The following is a 19,413-nucleotide window of genomic DNA, read 5'->3' on the forward strand; positions in this document are numbered from 1 at the left end:
TGAGGAAGTGTTCATATAGAATGAAAAATTTCATTATATATTTATATAGTTTTAAATAAAATCATTGTAGAAGAATTTTTAAGATTAAAAATTACGGTGAGATGGGCAGATTATCGCATGATACAGGTAACTGCTACTTGTAGATCCTCGGAGTCTAGCTTGAGTGATGACAGCTATAAGTAGGAGAGAAAGGCAAGCTGGATCCTTGGCTCCTTATATCAGGAAGGAGAGCACAGGAATCCTCCCTGGGGTATACAGATGTCCCTGGGGCCTCACAGTAGACTGTCCTGGGATCCCCTGACCTCACCGATTATATGACTAGGGAGAGGGAGATGTAAGAACGAACGGTAACTGGGATACTGTATTCCCATCCTTAGAAAAAAAGATTTCTAAAGGAGGAAGTGAATTTCAGGAGAAAGATGATCAATTTCTACTAAACAAGTTGATTTTCAGGGGCTCAGTGACCAGTCAAGAAGGAAAAGCAAATCAGAAGCGCAGGAGAAAGTCAGTGCTATTCGGGAAAGCTATGGCAATAAATAATACCTTCAAAGAGAGAGTGTCATACTAAAGAATGCCGTGAACATATAAAGGAAATTTAAAAAAAAGAGTTCAAAGATAAATGAGAATTGAGCTTTGAAATAAGACTGCATTTGTATAGTAGGAAAAGAAGTGGAACCAAGGAGAAAGAAAAGAACCGGAGAAGACTATCAGTACCCTGGAGGTCAGAGACATTTTAGGAGGAAGGAGGTGCACCATGAATCAATGATGTAGAGATATAAAGTGTAACCCATGGAGCAGAACTTGGGAGACAGTGTGATGATTTACAGAGATGAATTTCAGTGGAGAAGTGGGGTCAGAATCAGAAGCCGAGAGAGATGAGGAAATGCTTTTGTAAACGTAGATTATTTTTGTTTATGTTTTGACATGTTGGGTATTGAAATGAAGGAAAGAGAATGGATGCAGCTTAAATCAGGAAACAGACTGATGACTGATGATTTAACTCTTTACGGAGGTGATAGTGATCATTTAATTGATCATAGTTTTGGAATGCATGGGAGGTGTCAATTTAAGGAGTTTAAATGGCAAGATTAGCTCTGGAGAGGGGGAGTATCTTCTCTTTTCCTGAGATAGGAGAATAGGAAGAAAAATGGGGTGTAACCAAGAGGAGAGAGACTGCAGTGGGCGCCAAATGAATTTAGTTACTTATTTTTTTAATAAACATTTTTGGAGTGTGCACTATATAAAGTACCAAGATCCCTTGGAAAATATGATGATGAAAAAGACCTAGACAATGCCCTCAAAGTAGTTTTATATGGAAGATAAGACAAGGGCAAAAATAACTCTAGAGATTGAGAACACAACCTGTTAAGTTAAATATAAATTTTTTTACACCTCAGTTTCTTCCTCCATAAAATGGGAATAATGAGAGTACCACCTATGTTTCAAGCATCCCATTCTCTTTCTAGCTTACATTTCCCAGTGTTCTAATAGAAGTATTTGACCTAATGGAGACATTCAGCCCATGAATCAAACACTGTTTCATTCTCCATCATTGCCCTTATGTTCTCATTTCCTTTTTTACCCAAGATAAATTTACTGGCCCATCATTTTAATCACTCTCTTATCCCTCCATCCAATCCATCAAGACACTTGGTCCTCTCTCCTTGAGATACACATGGCTGGAAAACCCTAACCCTGATGAAACCTTACTATTTGCTTTCTTCCCATCTTTTGAGTCCCCTTGTCCATGGAGGAAAATTCCACAAAGTCATACAATATGAGTTCAGGAAACACATCCAGAGCAAGGCACACATAGGCTCTGCATTTCTTCAGCATCTACGTGAAGAGGCATCCCATGTGGAGGAGGGTTTTGTTCTAGTGGAAGCCCCTTCCCCATTGCTCTTCCTTCATATAGGGCCTTGATGACAGCCACTTTATTAGGAAAGGGACTTTCAGACTGCTTGTGGAATTAAGCTGCCTAGATATCATGCCAGCCATTTACAGGAGCTGTCTGGGAAAGCCAGCAGCCCCATACGTTAGGAGGCACCTGGAGACTTTGGATCCTTTTGGATGCTATAGCCGTCCAGTCATGGAAGGAGTCTAGGCTAGCCTATTATTCAGGCATCTTAGGATGAACATCTAGGGTCATTTTTGAACAATGCTTCTCCTTCATGACAATCTATCCGCAAGAAGCTTGAGTGCTCATCAGGTGTTTCTGAAATAGGAAGAGAGACATCATTTGATTTCCACCCAATCTTTAGAGGCTAAGTTAACTGGATTTGTCACAGTCCCTCAGGGATGAGCTAGATTGTCAACCACTTCCCCTCCCCACCATTTATTACCAATATATTCTATAGAGACCTCGAGATTGTTACTTTTATCCTTTGACATTAAAGTTGGAAAAGGAGAAGAGTGCATTGATCCTCCATTACCCACCTTCTGCATATTCCATGGTGCATGAGACTCCAGGGCAGAGGTACAAGGAGCTACTACGGCTCACTCAAAGGGCCCCTGCCATCAGTATTCGGGTCTGCAGCAAACATTAATTTGATGCACTCTTACAAAAGCTACCAGCAGGGGTCACAGAGAGCAAGCCCTTCCTTGGCTATTATTTTGTCCCTGATCCCAGACCCAAAGGATAAGGGTTTTTTGTTAAAGCCAAATAGTGGTGACCTCTTTGGGGAGAGGGGTGGTAGAGGATCAGGCCCCAGCCCCAGCTTCCTCTTTTCTTGAATGGACCTCAGATAGCATATAGGGACCTCGGGCACCTCTTGCAGACCATAGGAGATGTGGGGAGTTTCTATTACTTGGAACAATGGCAGGCCAGCTGTTCTTAGTCTTATTGGGGAGACTACAGGGTGAGAAAGGTTAAATGCCTTTGTTCTCTAAAGACAGTTGAGCTCTTCCTCACAGATTTCTTTAGCATGGTTTTCTTCTCTCCCTGGTTCTTGTGCTGACCAGATACTAGTGGTGTTTAATGCCCTGACCACTGTGCTAGCTCCGCTCATTCTGGCAGCTTTCCCAGGGAAACCCCTTTGTTCCTAAAAGGACCCTGAAATTTGTATTACCTTTAGATGCCATATATTTTCTTGTAAGAAATCTTAAAGGAAAAATTTCAGGCAAAATACCTGTGCTTTGTGGGCTGATAACATTAAAAATGAGGTCTTTTACTAGACAGTTGGGAGAGATGATTGCATTCAATTGTGTTGGAATAGGGAATGATGGAGTTAGGGTGGGGCTGATTTGAGTAGAATCTGGAAGAGATACATGGGTACTGACCAACAGTTCAAGTTTCATTTGGAAATATTTTCTTGAGAGAGTACCTGTTTTCCTGGAAGGAAAATTGTCTCTACTTTTATCCAAAGCAAGACGATCAGAGGAGACTTCACTGACAAGGTGATGTTTGCACTGAGGCTTGAGAGTTGCCTGGGTGCAAAGACCATCAGAAAGAGTATACCGGCCTTTTTTGAGACACAGCCAGGAATGTGTTTGGAAGGAGAGAGCAAAGAGCAGGGTAGAAAGGGGTGAGGTCAAGAGGTGATAGTGGGCCAGATCACTTACGGACTTTTAGGACATTCGAAGGATTCTAAGTGGGGTGGAACAGGTGTGCCTGAAGTTTGAGGACAGGGGAAAGTGAAAGAGAATATTTGAATGGTGGAAATGAGGGGAGCTTAAGAGGATTAGGAAACAGTAGTAAGGGAACACTTGTAATTCGGTTAATGAGATAGTTTGCTTCGTTTTTTTTTTTTTTCTTTGTTTATTTGTACACATATATTTTCTGTCCTAAAATTATAACTATTACATATGCTCCATACAGTTCAAGTTGAACTTGGCGTATACATAGTGAAATTTATTTTTGGCATTGTTTTCAATATTTTTTTTTTTTCACACACACGCACTGTATTTTATTTTTACAAGAGATAAATAAACTGACACCAAGCATTGTAAATGGATGACCGCAAGAAAAGCAACAATGATTGCAATTACCAAACACGAAACACACTCATACTATGTCATAATAGCGACATTCAGTCCAGTAATCCTCCACTGTAACAGCTCCTTTACTTTGCAGTGAAAATTGACTTGTATATTTTTTGCCTCTGAGTTCTTGTGGGATTGTTTTTTTTAATTCAAACAGAAAGTCATAAAAATTATAATCATCTTCCTAAGTTCACTCATTCCCATGTAATTATTGTTTTTTCTTCTTGATGTTTTGTAAGGCACTTTTATGAATTCATCAGTTTGCCATTAGAGTTCTGAAAATGCTTATTCGTTCAGTTACACAGTATAGTTAGTTACCAGAAACCTGTACTTGTCAGAGTGTTTTCCGTGAATTCCTTGAACATGAAACCCTTTTATAGGAACATTTTTGCAAAAGCATCAGAGTACACGCAGTACTCTCTCTAAATGATAAAAGAGTTAAAAATGACCATGGTTAAAGATTTGATGAAAGTTCATAATAATGCAATTGACAAGGAAATTTAGTTATTTCTGAGATATACATTTTAAAGTAATAACTAGAATTATGACTTATAACATTATACCAGAACATATAAGATTTTTAGAAATTTCATGTAATGTCTGAAACATTTATATTAACGTATTTCCATACAAATAACCCCAAAAAGTTTATTATTAGTTTTTTGTTGTTGTTGTTTGTTTGTTTATACTGCAGGTTCTTATTAGTCATCAATTTTATACACATCAGTGTATATTGTCAATTCCAATCACCCAATTCAACACAAGCACACCACCATCCTCACCCCACCACAGTTTTCCCCACTTGGTGTCCATACGTTTGTTCTCTACATCTGTTTCCCAACTTCTGCCCTGCAAACCTGTTCATCTTTACCATTTTTCTAGGTTCCACATACATGCGTTAATATACGATATTTGTTTTTCTCTTTCAACTAACTTCATTCTGTATGACAGTCTCTAGATCCATCCACGTCTCAACAAATGACTCAATTTCGTTCCTTTTTATGGCTGAGTAATATTCCATTGTAAATGTGTACCACTACTTCTTTATCCATTCATCTGTCAATGGGCATTTAGGTTGCTTCCATGACCTGGTTATTGTAAACAGTGTTGCCATAAATATTGGGGTGCATGGGTCTTTTAGAATTATGGTTTTCTCTGGGCATATGTTCAGTCGTGGGATTGCTGGGTCATATAGTAATTCTATTTTTAGTTTTTTAAGGAACCTCCATACTGTTCTCCATAGTGGCTCTATCAAATTACACTCCCACCAAAAGTGCAAGAGGGTTCCCTTTTCTCCACACCCTCTCCAGCATTTGTTGTATGTAGATTTTCTGATGATGCCCATTCTAACTGGTGTGAGGTGATACCTCATTGTAGTTTTGATTTGCGTTTCTCTAATAATTAGTGATGTGGAGCAGCTTTTCATGTTGATGCATCTCTTTTTTCTACCTTTAATGAGAATGTTACTTCTGTTTCACTGTTAAGAATGATCCTTGGTAATTTTTACCTTGAAATTCTTTATCTTACAAAACAAGTTTCTCTTGATGCTTTGCAAGTAAGAATTGTAAAATCATGAATGCATTTTGCATTTCATCAAATGCTTTTTTGATACCTATAAGATGATGGTATTTTTCATTTACTTTGTTAATATTCTGAATTATGTCATTAAATTTTCCAATGTTGAATCATCCTTCCATTCTATTTGGTCATGATGTATTATAATTTTATTATATTGCTGTATTTCGTTGGATAACATTCCATTTTATGCTTTCATGTGTGCTTATAAACAAAGATGGCCTGTAGCTTTATATTTTATTTTCCTTTTTTTCGTTTTGCTATCAGAGATGAGAATATCTTCATCTGAGTAGCTTTCCAACTTTTTCCATACTCTGAGACAATTTGCACAATAAGAGTTAACTGTTTCTTGAAACTTTTCTAGATTCACATATAAAGTGATGTGTCTCCTAGACTTTCAGGGGTCATACTTTGAACCAGCTTCTTATACTGGGGTATTATTCAAGCTTTCTGGTGTTTCTTGGATCCATTTTGGATATGTTTCCTCTCCAGAAAATTATTCTTTTCTCTTATCTTTTGAAAATCTTGCTGTCAAGTTTCTCCTAAGATTCTCTTTTGAGATTTAAAAAATTCTTTTGTGTACTATTTCATTCCTAGTGGTTTATTTTCCCCTTCTTTCTTAGGCTCAGTTATAACCATGGTTTACTGCTATCATTAATTTCTTCCAAGAATAATTTTGGTCATCAGTGTTTGGTGTTGTATGTGTTTTCTTTCATTAACTTTGTCTTTATTCTTTGTTATTGTTTTACTCCTACCTCTTCTTTCTCTTCTTCTATTTTGTAGCTTCTTCAATTGAATGTTTAGTTCATATATTTTCAATCACCCTTCCTTTTCCTTTTGGTATGATGAAAGATATCTGTCTCCTTTAATGCTTTTAACCCTAAACTATATTTCAAAATTTACTTAAATAATTTAAATAAATTAAAAAAAATATTTCACAGAAATTTATAAAAATCATCATAACTTGATGATTTATGACAGTGAGCCATTCTGATGGCTGTGTAACCAGCACCTGCCTTCAGGATAGAATATTCACATTATTCTAGAGACTTCCTCACACCCCCCACTCACAACCTGTCTCTCTCACAAAAGTAACCACTACTCTGACTTCTAACATAGATTACATTGCCTCCTTTTTCTCTTTATATAAATGGAAGCAAAGAATAGGTATTCTTTTGGGTCTGGATAATTTTGCTCAGTATTCTGTTTATAGAATTTTTTTTATATTTTCATGTAGTTCTTGTTTATCTTCATTGCTGTATTGTATTCCATTGTATGAATACACTATAGTGTACTTGACCATTCTAATGTTGACTGGCATTTGAGTTGTTTCCAGTGTTTGGCTACTGAAATAATGTTGTTCTGAACATTCTTGGACTTGACTTTCATTGCACAGACACACACATATCCTAGGCATGAATCAAAGCACATGGGTAAGTTCAGTTTTAGTGGATTCTGTCTAAATAGTTTTTCAAAGTGAATGTAATGATTCCCATTCTCCTTACCAGAGTACAAGAATTTCCACTGTTCACAACAACATCTATTGTATTGTCAATCTTATGAAATTTTAGCCTTTCTTTGAATATGCAATTATATTCCATGGTGGTGTTTTGTTTGTAATTCCCTAGTAACTATTTCCAAACATTAGTTTGCAACCCGTCTCTATTGTATTTTTTCTTAGGTTTTGTTTTCAATACTGACCTGAAGACACGACATTTGGGATACCCACCCAGGGCTGGGTGATTCACTAGACCTCAAGAGGCCAGGGCCAAGTGTCGACCAAGGACATCACAGACTTGCAGGCTAAGCCAGCATCAGTCCTGAGCAAGGCTTCTGCCCAGCGTGGAGTCCCCTGCACACTCAGCAAGCCTAAGAAATATTATCAACTCACTGCATTAAAGTCTACTGGGGGTTCCTGCTGATATACTCCAACCCATTTTTGAAAAAGTAGTGTTTTCCAGCATCCTCACCTATCCAGAACATAAGTAAAAACTTGGGAGTTTCTTCCTTATTAATAAAAGCTATGAAGTCTAAGTCCAACTGGGCCCAGAACCCAAGTTGTAGCATAATGGTATTTCATCCAACCAAAGAAGAGTTTAATGATTTCGATACATACATTGCTTATATGGAATCCCAAGGTGCACACCGAGCAGGCCTGGCCAAGGTAATTCCACCCAAGGACTGGAAAGCCAGAGAGACCTATGATGATATCGATGACATCTTAATAGCTGCTCCCCTCCAGCAGGTGATTTCTGGGCAAACAGGAGTGTTTACTCAATACCACAAAAATAAGAAGGCCATGACCGTGGGTGAGTACCGCCACTTAGCAAAGAGTGAAAAATATGGGACTCCACCACACTTGGATTTTAAGGACCTGGAGCGAAAATACTGGAAAACACGCCCCTATGGTTCACCAGTATATGGGGCTGACGTCAGTGGCTCCTTATTCGATGAAAACACGAAGCAGTGGAACCTTGGACACCTGGGAACCATTCAGGACCTGCTGGAACAGGAGTGCGGAGTGGTCATCGAAGGCGTCAACACCCCCTACCTTTACTTTGGCATGTGGAAGACTGCCTTCGCCTGGCACACGGAGGACATGGACCTTTACAGCATCAACTACCTGCACTTCGGGGAGCCCAAGACTTGGTACGCGGTGCCCCCGGAGCACGGCCGGCGCCTGGAACTCCTGGCCAGGGAGCTTTTCCCGGGCAGCTCGCGGGACTGTGAGGCCTTCCTGCGGCACAAGGTGGCTCTCATCTCGCCCACGGTCCTCAAGGACAACGGCATCCCCTTCGGTCGGATCACTCAGGAGGCTGGAGAGTTCATGGTGACGTTTCCCTATGGCTACCACTCTGGCTTCAACCATGGCTTTAACTGCGCGGAAGCCATCAATTTCGCCTCCCCGCGCTGGATTGATTATGGGAAAGTGGCGTCGCAGTGCAGCTGCGGGGAAGGCCGTGTTGCCTTCTCTATGGACGCCTTCGTGCGCATCCTGCAACCGGAGCGCTACGAGCTGTGGAAACGCGGGCAGGACCAGACCGTGGTGGACCACACGCAGCCCACGGAGCCCAGCAGCCAGGGCCTGGACGCCTGGAGGGAGGTCCCCGCGCCCTGGGGAGCCGCTCTGGGCCTGAGGCACCACCAGCCACGCCGCGCTCGGCGCCCCCGTGGGCCTGTAGCCCTGGACGGTGAGACCCGCCACCGAGTCCCTGTGAGTGCTGTGTCCCGGCGCTCCTCGCCGGCCCGGGGTTCTTGCTCGGCCGCCCAGTTCGAGGCTGAGGCCACCTGCACCTGCGGGGAGCCCGGCCCGACCCAGCCGCCGACCCCAGGTCCGTCTGACCCGGATCGCCACCCAGCTGGAAGATGTGGCCCTCGTCGTCGTCCTTGGGAACAGGGGACTCAGAAGCCAACTGCTCCCCGCAGAGCTAAGAGGAGGCTTTCCTTAGACATAGCTCAGGACCCAGAGGCTCAGCCCCTGCCTGTGGTTGCACCGTCGCCGGACAACGCTGATCCGCTCAGCCCTGGGCTCCAGCATCCCGCCAAGGCTTCTGGGTGTGGTTGTGGCCCTGTCCCCTAAGCCCAGGGGATGCCTTTCTACCCCACTGCTCTTGCGTGGGGATCCTTTGAGACTGGTCGCATTGACATTTCAGAGCTTTGGCTATTGGAACGTCACTAGTCTTGCATGAGTCCCTCCTGTGCTGCCGCTGGACCTGCTGGGTCCGTGGTGCTTACCAAATTCGCCAAAGTTTGTTCTTCCTTCCAGACCCTGGAATCTTTGGACACTGCTAACTCCTGTGTCACAAACTGAGGATTCATGCACTGGACACTCTAGTGTCTCTGGAAACTAGGTCCTGCTGAGGTCGCCAGAGCCCAGTCTACCTCAGACTCCCATCCCGTGGGCCAGCTCTGGATGCTGCTCAACTTCTAAAGAATCCTGGGCTTTGATTAGCCTCCAGTCTCCCTCCTTTTCCTCTTCCCCCTTCCCTTCCCGCTTTTCTTGCCAAACTAGGCCCTTGTGACCAGTTAGGTCAGTAGAGACTCAGATAATAATTGATAATCTTTCTGAGTCTTTGATGTATTTACAATGTGTTCTCTGCCAGTATGGTAACCAGAATGATAAAATCTGACTTTACTAAATATATTAAAGGTAACTGGAATATTAAAATCTGACTTTATTTTGTGTTGTTCATTCAGTCAGCTGAGAGTTGGTCGTTTTTCTTGCACTTTTCTTAATAATTATATCAACACATTTCAAGCAAAACTTATTTTTCTGAGGTTGTTGCCTTGTGTGATGTTGGTGAGTGAGTTTGCGGTTGATTGTTGGGTTCCAGCTGGCTGGGTTGGGGGATTTGGTTTGCAGCCCTATCTGAAGGGAGACTTGGAGGAAATCACCTGGCACTTGGCTGATCCAGGTTGCTAGGAGAGATGAGCAAACACAGGGCAAAAAGTGCCAGCATGTGAAAATCTTCTCTCCAAGTCTCCACTGCCTTCTCAATGCTCTACGTACGTTTCACGTGGTTAAGTCAATGATACATCCCAATAAACAAATCCACAAATAAATGAACAAGACAATTTCAAGTGGGCATATGTTCTGTGAAAAGATTAAAGGGGGTGGGGTGATGGTGCAGAATGGGCGGTGCGGTTCCGGTGGTCAGGGGATACTTCATAAAGCAGGAGACCTTTCTGAGTCCCAAATGACAAGAAGGAAGGTCCAGAGCTGATGTCCACTTGGATAAAACAACAAGTGTAACAGCCCTAACATAGAGCTTGGTGCTTTTGTGTGGATAGAGAGGAAGCTCATTTGTATCTGGGGCTAGAGAAGGGAGAGGCAGCATCTTGTAGCTCATGTTAAATATTTGAGTTTTTTCAGCTTGAGATGAGAAGGCATTGGAAGTTTAAAACAGCACTTGACACGACATAATTTGCATATTTAACTAATCACCTTAATTGTTCTGTGGACCCCTTGGGGGCAGGAGAAGTAGGTAGAACATCTAAGTAATACAGGTGAGAATCGATGGTTACTGACTTAGGCCATAGTGTTGAGAATGCACAGAAGTGGCCAAACTCAGAATAAATTTTGGAAATTGAAAATGATAGTTTGGATGCAGAAGGAAACATTTCAGAGAATCAAACCACATCTCTCTTCCTTCCAGCTGTCCCCTACAGAATTTCAGTAAGATTCTGGAATTTGAAGCACCATGTAAAACTACAGGCAGGAGCACGGAAAAAGTAAGGCTCCTCTGAAGTTCTGATTGAGCAGTAGCAAAAGCCCATGTGTCCTCCCTATCACCATGCAGCTAGGCAACTCTATGGCAGTATATTCTGTGGAAAACTGAAGCTGAGAGACTGAACTCAGGATCCTCAGTGGAGGATGGCAGTGACATGCTTGGCTGAAAAGATGATTAAGCCCTGTATTGAGATGGTGGAACCACATGATGGAAGAAGACTGGAATTACTGGGAAGGCAGCAGCCCTGGAGAGCAACTGGACCATAGTAGATCTCATATGAGCAAGGAGTAACCTTTCATGTGATAAGTAACTGAGATCTTGAGGGCTTTTGGTCCTTTAATTTAGGTCAGTTGTGGATATGGCAGTGCAGAGAAATATGGGAACTCTGAGAAGCCTCTATGAAGACAGTAGCCTGGCTCATATTGCTAGTTTAAATTTTAGAACCTGAAATTTTCCTTGTTACATTCCAGGGATATCACAATCTCTTCCCGGCAGATACACGCTCCAAATAGGCTAGGATAACAAAATTGGGGGTTTTGAAGGAAAAGAAACAAAAATAAATTTCAGAAATATTTCTTCCACTACACTCCTTATGTTATCACTCACTTTTATAGTTGAAACAAAATTTCCTTTGCCCAATAAAAAGAAGCAATGTTAAAAATACAGTTTAGGGGGCTTCCCTGGTGGCACAGTGGTTGAGAGTCCGCCTGCCGATGCAGGGGACGCGGGTTCGTGTCCCGGTCCGGGAAGGTCCCACGTGCCGCGGAGCGGCTGGGCCCGTGAGCCATGGCCGTTGAGCCTGTGCTCCGCGGCGGGAGGGGCCACGGCGGTGAGAGGCCCGTGTACCGCAAAACCAAAAAAAAAAAAAAAAAAATACAGTTTAGTTTTACCAGTACACTGGTTCCTAAATTAGTGTTCTTGACCTAAGTAAGCAGTTTTCAAAAGAAGATTAACAAATGGCCAACAGGCCCATGAAAAGATGTTCAACATCACTAATTATTAGAGAAATGCAAATCAAAACCACACAGGGGTATCACCTCACACCTGTCACAATGGCCATCATCAAAACGTCTACAAATAATAAATGCTGGAGAGGGTGTGGATGAAGGGGAACCCTCTTACACTTTCGGTGGGAATGCAAATTGGTTCAGCCACTATGGAAAACTGTATGGAGGTTGCTTAAAAAAACTAAAAATAGAGCTACCATATGATCCAACAATCCCATTCCTAGGCGTATATTCAGAAAAGACGAAAACTCTAATTCGGAAAGATACATGCACACCAGTGTTCATAGCAGCCTTATTTATAATAGCCAAGACATGGAAACAAACCAAGTGCCCCTCAACAGATGACTGGTTTAAGAAGAAGTGGTACATACATCCCATGGAATATTACTCAGCCAGAAAAAGATGAAATATTGCCACTTGCAGCAGCATAGATGGACCTAGAGAATATCATACAAAGTGAAGTAAGACAGAAAAAGACAAATATATCACTTACATGTGTAATCTCAAAAACAATACAAGTGACCCTATATACAAAAAAGAAACAGGCACACAGACATAGAAAACAAACTTGTGGTTAGGTAAGGGGAAAGGGAGCAGGGGAGGGATAAATTAGGAGTATGGGATTAATAGATACACCCTACTGTACAGAAAACACATAAGCAACAAGGATTTGCAAAGCAAAACAAAACAAAACAAAAATAACACAAGGATTTGCTATATAGCACAGGGAACTGTATTCATTATCTTGTAATAACCTATTATGAAAAATAATCTGAAAAAATATGTATATAACAATCACTTTTCTGTACACCGGCGACTAACACAATATGGCAAATCAAGTATACTTCCATTAAAAAAAAAAATTAGTCTTCTTGAAAGGATCAGGAGCTGGGGGTGGTAATGAAGGGGGTTCATCAAGCAATTCTACTGAAAATTCTATTTTATTTCAAGTCAACCGGCACACTCAGTTTGGATACTCACAATCTGGACCACTCTTCTCAGGAAAAGATGCCCAAATCCAGCGTTCTTCCATGTCCAGTAAGTTTTTGCTATACTTAATCTTGGAAAAGCAAGGGACATTGACAACGACAATTACATAGAGGCAAGGATAAGAGCCACCTTTGTTCTCACTGCCACGATCTCTCCTAGGCCTCTCTCCACTTCTGAAAAATAACAATCACGAGTCCAGTGTATATTCGTCAAGTTTGTAGACAAAAGGCTACGAAACCGAAAGTAGTATGTCGTGTGGTTTTAACAACTTACCCCCACCATCACATTTTAGAAAAGTCAGTATTACAGTTACAAGATCTAAAGACTTTCATATCTATAGTTCCTAGTCAGTTCAACAAAGTCAACTAGATCTGTATAATTTATTTTATTTTGTTCACTCTGCTGACGATGGACAATAGGGTCATTTCCAAGTCTTTGTTATTTCAAACAATGCTTTAGAGAACAGCTTTGTATATAGGATTTCTGGGTTATATTTAGGTTCACTTTTAACTTTTTAGGCAAAGCCAGCTTGCCCTCCAATTTCCACCTCTATTGGCAGTGTGGGAGAGTTCTGGTTTCTCCATATCTTGACCCACTTTTTTATATTGTCAGACCTAGTCAAAATGGGCAGAGAATAGCTTCTCTGATTGCTAGGGATCCTGCACATCTTCTTGTATTTACTGGCCATTTGGATTTCCTCTTTTCTGAGTTACTTATTCTAAAGCTCTGCCTACTTTTTTTGGTTTGACTATTTTTTGTTGTTGTTAATGTAGAAGTTATGTGATATTCAGAATACTAATTCATTGTCTATTTCATGTATGATGACAAACTTCTCCTAGACTGTAATTTCTTTTAATTTTTGACATCATTGTATTAGTCGGGGTTCTTCAGAGTAATAGAACCCATAGGAGATATATGTATAGCTCTTAGTAGGGGAACTCATTCATTTGGTTATGGAGGCTGAGGAATCCCACGATCTGTCAGATGGGCCGTCTGCAAGATGGAGAGCGGGGAATATGGCTGGGTCTGGGTTCGAAAGCCTGGGAACCAGGAGTGCCCATGTCAGATGTCCCAAAGCAAGAGAAGACGGATGCCTCTGCTCAAGCAGAGAGTAAATTCACCCTTCCTCTGCTCTTTTGTTGCATTTGGGCTCTCAGTGGTTTGGGTGATCCCAGCTGCAGTGGTGAAGGTGATCTTTACTCTGTCTACTGATGCAAGTGCTAATCTCTTCCCGGAACAGCCATGCACAACACACAGAAGTAATGCTTTACCAGCTATCTGGGCATCTCTTAGCCGAGTCTACATGTGAAATTAACCATTAGAGTCATTAGTTTGGAATCATTTAAATATATCCGACATTCCCATCATGGTACTTTTGGTTCTCTAAGACATTGTTCCACCCTGAGTTCATAAAGACATTCTTCAGTATTTTCTCTTAAAATTCTATGCTGTATCCGTCTGTAATGCACCTCAAATTTATTTATGTAAGTGGTATGCGGTCAAGCTCCAATTCTACCCCCGCCCAATAGTGCGAATGCCACTACCACATATTGAATAGCCCATCCTTACCCATTGGTTTGGTACACTACCTCCATCATAGGCAGACTCCCACATATCGATCCATGTGTCTGTGTCTGGCCTCTCTATTCTGTACGTAGATATATTTGTCCATTGCGGCTCAAATATCACAGTTCGGTGGAGGAGAAGTCACCCCTCTTTGTTCTTCTTTTAAGGAATCATCTTGGAGATTCTTGCTTGAATACTTCCCTACTTACTAGATCTGTCACCTTGAGCAAGTTTCTTAATATCTCCTTGATGCGGTTTCCTCATATGAGAAATAGGGTTCATAGGATTTCCCTTATAGGGTCACTATGAAGATAAGGCATAAATAAATTCTTCTATGCAGAGTGCATTGAACAGTGTCTGGCATTAGATAGTCATCATATATTAGCTTTTTTTTTTTTTTTTTTTTTTTTTGCGCCGACGCGAGGGGTCCCGGGAGCCATCCTAAGGGCCAGGACGCGATTCGGCCGCCAGGCTCCACACGGGGTCTCACCGCCAGAGGCCTCCAGCGCAGGGGCGGTCCCGAAGCACCCAGGACGCAGACTGGCCTCCTCGAACCCCCCGCCAGGGGTCCCCGTCGCGAGGCTCGGGACCACCACCGCCAAACACCCACGAGCCGCGGCCGGCCCGCGACAACACTCTCCCGCGCGCACACCGGCCGCCACGCCGGTCCCACACACACCTCCGCCGGGCCCGACTCCCCCGCCTCGGGAACCGTGAGCACTCCACCCGAGGACGCCGCCGGCCGAGGCGGCCAGGGGGGCGACACCCTCACGTGGACGAGGCCGACTCGGTCCCAGACGGGGAAGGGGGCGCGGAGGGGTCGGGGCGGGAGAGGGCCGGCGGCGACGGGGAGGTGGCGGCACGAACACACGGCGAGGGCCGCGGGGCAGGGGCGCGGGGCGCTGCCCAGGGAGAGGAAGGGCCGAGACACGACCGGGCCAACAGGAAAACAAGCGCGGGGTCCCACCGCCACACACACGAGGGCGGTCCCACGACGCCTGAGACGCCGGCCGGCCCCAGCCACCCTGGGGCCTCCCACGACCCGGCCCCGCCGCCAGGGCCCGCGTGCGACGGTCCCCCCGCGTGGCACGGAGGGACCCGTCCACCCAAACTCAACCTCTCCGTCCTCGCCAGATCCGCCTTCATCTAAGTCCGACCCCCGGGGCTCGCGCCCCAGGGAAACGCTCCCGAGCGAGGCGACCCGCACCGTGCCCACACACCGCCAACGGCTGCGACTCGCGGTGAGGGCAGGCGCGACGGGCTACTCGTGGCTGCGGGACTGGGAAGCCGGGACATCCGGGCGTCCCCGCCCCCTTGGGCTCGCCACCTGGGTCACCGCACGCGCACGCACACACGCACGCGCACGCGCAGCCCCGCGCCGGACGCAGGCCTGGCGGGACCCTCCCCCGAGTCAGAGGCTGGAGGCGCGGCCCGCGGTACGCCAAGAACGACGCTCGGCCACACCGCTGGGCCGGCGCAAGCCCTCCCGCGAAGGCGAGGGGCTCTGCCCACGTTGTCTGGCAGTCGCCACCGTGACCACTGCACGCTTGAGAGGGGCAGCGGCTGGGGGTCCGGTACCCCAAGGCTGCCTCTCGGATCGCTAGAGAAGGCTTTCTCACCGACGGTGCGTCATCCCCCACCCATCGTCTCTCCCCTTTGGGCCCACGGAGGCGCTCCACGAGCCGCCAAGTCCACGACTGGGCGGGGGTTGGGCGGGTGGGTCTGCGGTATGGGTAAGCACACGGCCCACAGGAGCGTTCGCCTCCGGGCTCGTCCATCGGGTTCCGGAATGAGGGAGCATGCCCGAGAAGAGCGACAGACCCCCTTCTCACAGGCCCCGGCCCAATACGATCGCACCCACGCCCGCGTGCGATTCCCCCCCGCCAAAAGTGGTGGCGTTCACCTGGCCACAGTCAGTCCCCCCAACAGCACACCGTGGGAGGATGATGGCGACGAGGCGGCACCTGTCCCCCACCGAGGGAGAGAAACAGAGGCACGCCTCCCTTTACCCTCTCGACCTCCCCAGGAGAGCCACTCATGGGACACACCACCGCAGCCTGGACCCGAGGAGCACGCTGGGAAAAGGGAACGACACCACCGCTTGGCCTCCGGCACCTGAGGGACGACCTGGAGCACTCCAGGGGCACCACAGAGGACCAAGCAAGGCACGCTCACGCGCCAGCAGGGGCGCGCAGCGCAGCGGCAGGACGGCCACCCCCCCCCCCCCTCCACCAACGCGGGGAGGACCGCTCAGGAGGCCCAGGCCAGTGAGGTGAAGCTAGAGTGTCTTCTGCGTCCCAGGACCACGGCCCCGCCCACGCCGTGAGGCAGCGTGCGGGAGACCGAGGGTCAGGGCTGGAGACCATCACCCCTGCCTTCCACACACCCCTCGACAGGCCGGGAGGGCGTGACAAGAGAGACGATGGGCCCGCGGACAGAACAAGAAGAGTGGTCCCGTTTGCCAAGAATGTCCGTCCCTTGTCTGGCGTAACTTAGGCCCGGGCCAGGAGAGTGGGACATCACCACATGGATCACTCAATATTAGATTTTTTTTTTTTTTTTTTTTGCGGTACGCGGGTCTATCACTGTTGTGGCCTCTCCCGTTGCGGAGCATAATCTCCGGACGCGCAGGCTCAGCGGCCATGGCTCACGGGCCTAGCCGCTCCGGGGCATGTGGGATCTTCCCAGACCAGGGCACGAACCCTTGTCCCCTGCATTGACAAGAGGACTCTCAACCACTGCGCCACCAGGGAAACCCAATATTAGCTATTTTTAATAATATTCTGTTAGAGGTACAGAGAAACTTCTATTGATCAAAAAAAAATTGAAAAAGAGAGTGAAAAGACAAATCAAAGAGTGAGAACAGATATCGTGTTACTCATACCCAGTAAAGAACTAATAAGCAGAACATATAACTACCACCAAGACAGACAACCCGGCAGAAAAATGGACAAAATACTTGATGAGGCACTTCCTGAAGGAGCACCTCCAATCAGCCAATAATCATCAGAAAAATTGGTTCACTCCTATTAGTAACCAAGTAAATGCAAATCATTATGAGGTACCCCTGTGCCCTCACCTGATCGGCTAAAACTGAAAAGGCAGAAAATCACCAAAGGTTTGCAGAAGTGAAGGGTGATGAGCACCCTTGCGTGCAGCTAGTGCGTAAACTGGTAAAATGTGTTGAAAAATTTTGGCAAGTTTAAGTTTACATATTCTATGGCCAGTATACACGTCAGAGAATTTTCAGAGCAACGCTGTTTGTGAGAGGCCCAAAGTGGAAGCAACCCAAAGCCCCATCAACAGTAGAAAGTTTATATGGTTGAATACTTTACAGCACTGAAACAGAAAAGTCCAGCTGCATGCAAGGGCATAAGTGATGAAAAACTACACCAAAAATACGCTAACGGACATAAATACAATTGTGTTTCTTCAAGGTTATATAAAGTTTTCAAAAATGGACAGAGTTTTAATTTTATAATGTTTACCAAAATTACTATGTGAATAGTTAGGATAAGGTCAGTCCAGGAGGCAGAAGGGGCTGTAATCTGGGCAAAAGAGCACAAGTCAGGCTGCCTGGCAATGTTGCATTTTTTGACCTGGGTCGTGGTTCCACTTCTGCTCACTCTATAGTTATTTGTTGAAGTGTACATGTATGCTTTATAGATTTCTGTGAACACTTTATATTTCATAATTTAAAATATTTTAAAAAGTGCTCTAAAAGATTATGTCACATAGTGGTTCATAGAATCATTTGGTTTATAATGTGCTGTATCGTAGACTGTTTCCAAAACTCAGATTATGTTTCAATTTTTTTCATTCTAGTATTGTTTATTGATGCCTTCTCCTGTTTATTTACAATATTATATTTAGTAATACCTAAATTTTTGGGCAGTTTTAGATTTACAAAGCATTGAGCACGTGGATCAGGGAGTATTGACCCGACCCCACTCCCATGTCCCCCTATTAGTAACATCTTAATTCCCATGGTATATTGATGACAATTAATGAACCAATGTCAATATGTTATTGTCTACTAAAGGCTATCATTGGTTCAGATTTCCTCACCTTTTACCCAACATCCTTTTTCTGTTCCAAGATCTCATGTAAAATATCAAAGTACATTTAGTTTTCATGTCTCCTTAGGTTTCTCTTGGCTGTAACAGATTCTCAGACTTTCCTTGTTTTTGACCAAAAGTTTGTATAGACACCTGACAATCTGGGGGAATGCTGGTCAGGTATATTGTAGGATGCCCCTCTATTGGAATTTGATGCTTTTCTTATGATTATCTTGGGTTTCTCTGTGTTTTTGGAGGAAGATTACGGAGGGAATTTTGTCACATTTTAATCACATCATATCAAGGACATATACTATCAAAGTAATTTATGGCTTTTTTTTTTGGCCACGCCTCGCAGTTTGTGGGATCTTAGTTCCCTGGCCAGGGATCAAACCTGGGCCCTTGGCAGTGAAAGCGCAGAGTGCTAACCACTGGACTGCCAGGGAATTCCCAGTTTATAACTCTTGATGTTGGCCTGGTTAAAATGGTGTTTGGCAGGGTCCAGCTCTATAAAATGACTACCCCTCCCCGAGTCCCATCACCACTTGCCACTCTGCACCAGCTTCTCACACGCAGGGAGCACTCTTTTCCTGTAGCAGGGAGTACTATATAATTTATTAACCGGTTCTTTCTTTATTTTATTTTTTAAGTTACAGACTTCTATTTTATTAATCATTTATATTTTTGTATATGGTTGTTTTCCCTTTTGTTTTTTGAATTGTTTTATCATTTTTATCTTTTTTGTCTTGCAAATAATTCTGAGGTATTTTGGTTTAGTTTTTACTAACTACTTGCAGACAACATAAAAATCAATAGATTTTTAGCTATTATATGGATATTGTTGTAGATGTTCTGTGGATACTTATTTTTAAATAAATATGGTGGTGTTCCCTTTTTTCATTATTGACTTCCAATTTTATTTCATGATTGAAATAATAGATTGATCAAGATGGTACTCAATACGTTGATTCTAAGGAATTTTCATTGAGATTTATTATGTGGTCT

At 44.3% G+C, this 19,413-nt stretch overlaps 1 protein-coding gene across 1 annotated transcript; it reads left to right on the forward strand.

The window, feature by feature from the left end:
* The first annotated feature begins 6,798 nt into the window (after nucleotides 1-6,798).
* On the forward strand, nucleotides 6,799-15,500 carry LOC113610005 (lysine-specific demethylase 4D-like). Its single transcript, XM_027087786.1, has 2 exons — nucleotides 6,799-9,111; nucleotides 14,822-15,500. The coding sequence occupies exons 1-2, from the start codon at nucleotides 7,580-7,582 to the stop codon at nucleotides 15,498-15,500; spliced, it is 2,211 nt and encodes a 736-aa protein (XP_026943587.1). The 5' UTR covers nucleotides 6,799-7,579.
* Nucleotides 15,501-19,413: the final 3,913 nt, after the last annotated feature.

This window comes from Aethalodelphis obliquidens, unplaced genomic scaffold, assembly GCF_003676395.1.
Source record: "Aethalodelphis obliquidens isolate GAN/ISIS:26980383/991018 unplaced genomic scaffold, ASM367639v1 scaffold60, whole genome shotgun sequence".
In the NCBI taxonomy this organism is placed as follows: Eukaryota; Metazoa; Chordata; class Mammalia; order Artiodactyla; family Delphinidae; genus Aethalodelphis; species Aethalodelphis obliquidens.

Excerpts from the sequence above, each read along its gene's own strand:
- LOC113610005 (XM_027087786.1), top strand. The coding sequence starts at position 7,580 with ATGAAGTCTAAGTCCAACTGGGCCCAGAACCCAAGTTGTAGCATAATG. Across the intron at positions 9,112-14,821 it reads CATCCCGCCAAGGCTTCTGG|GCTCCACACGGGGTCTCACC; the intron begins GTGTGGTTGTGG and ends TTCGGCCGCCAG.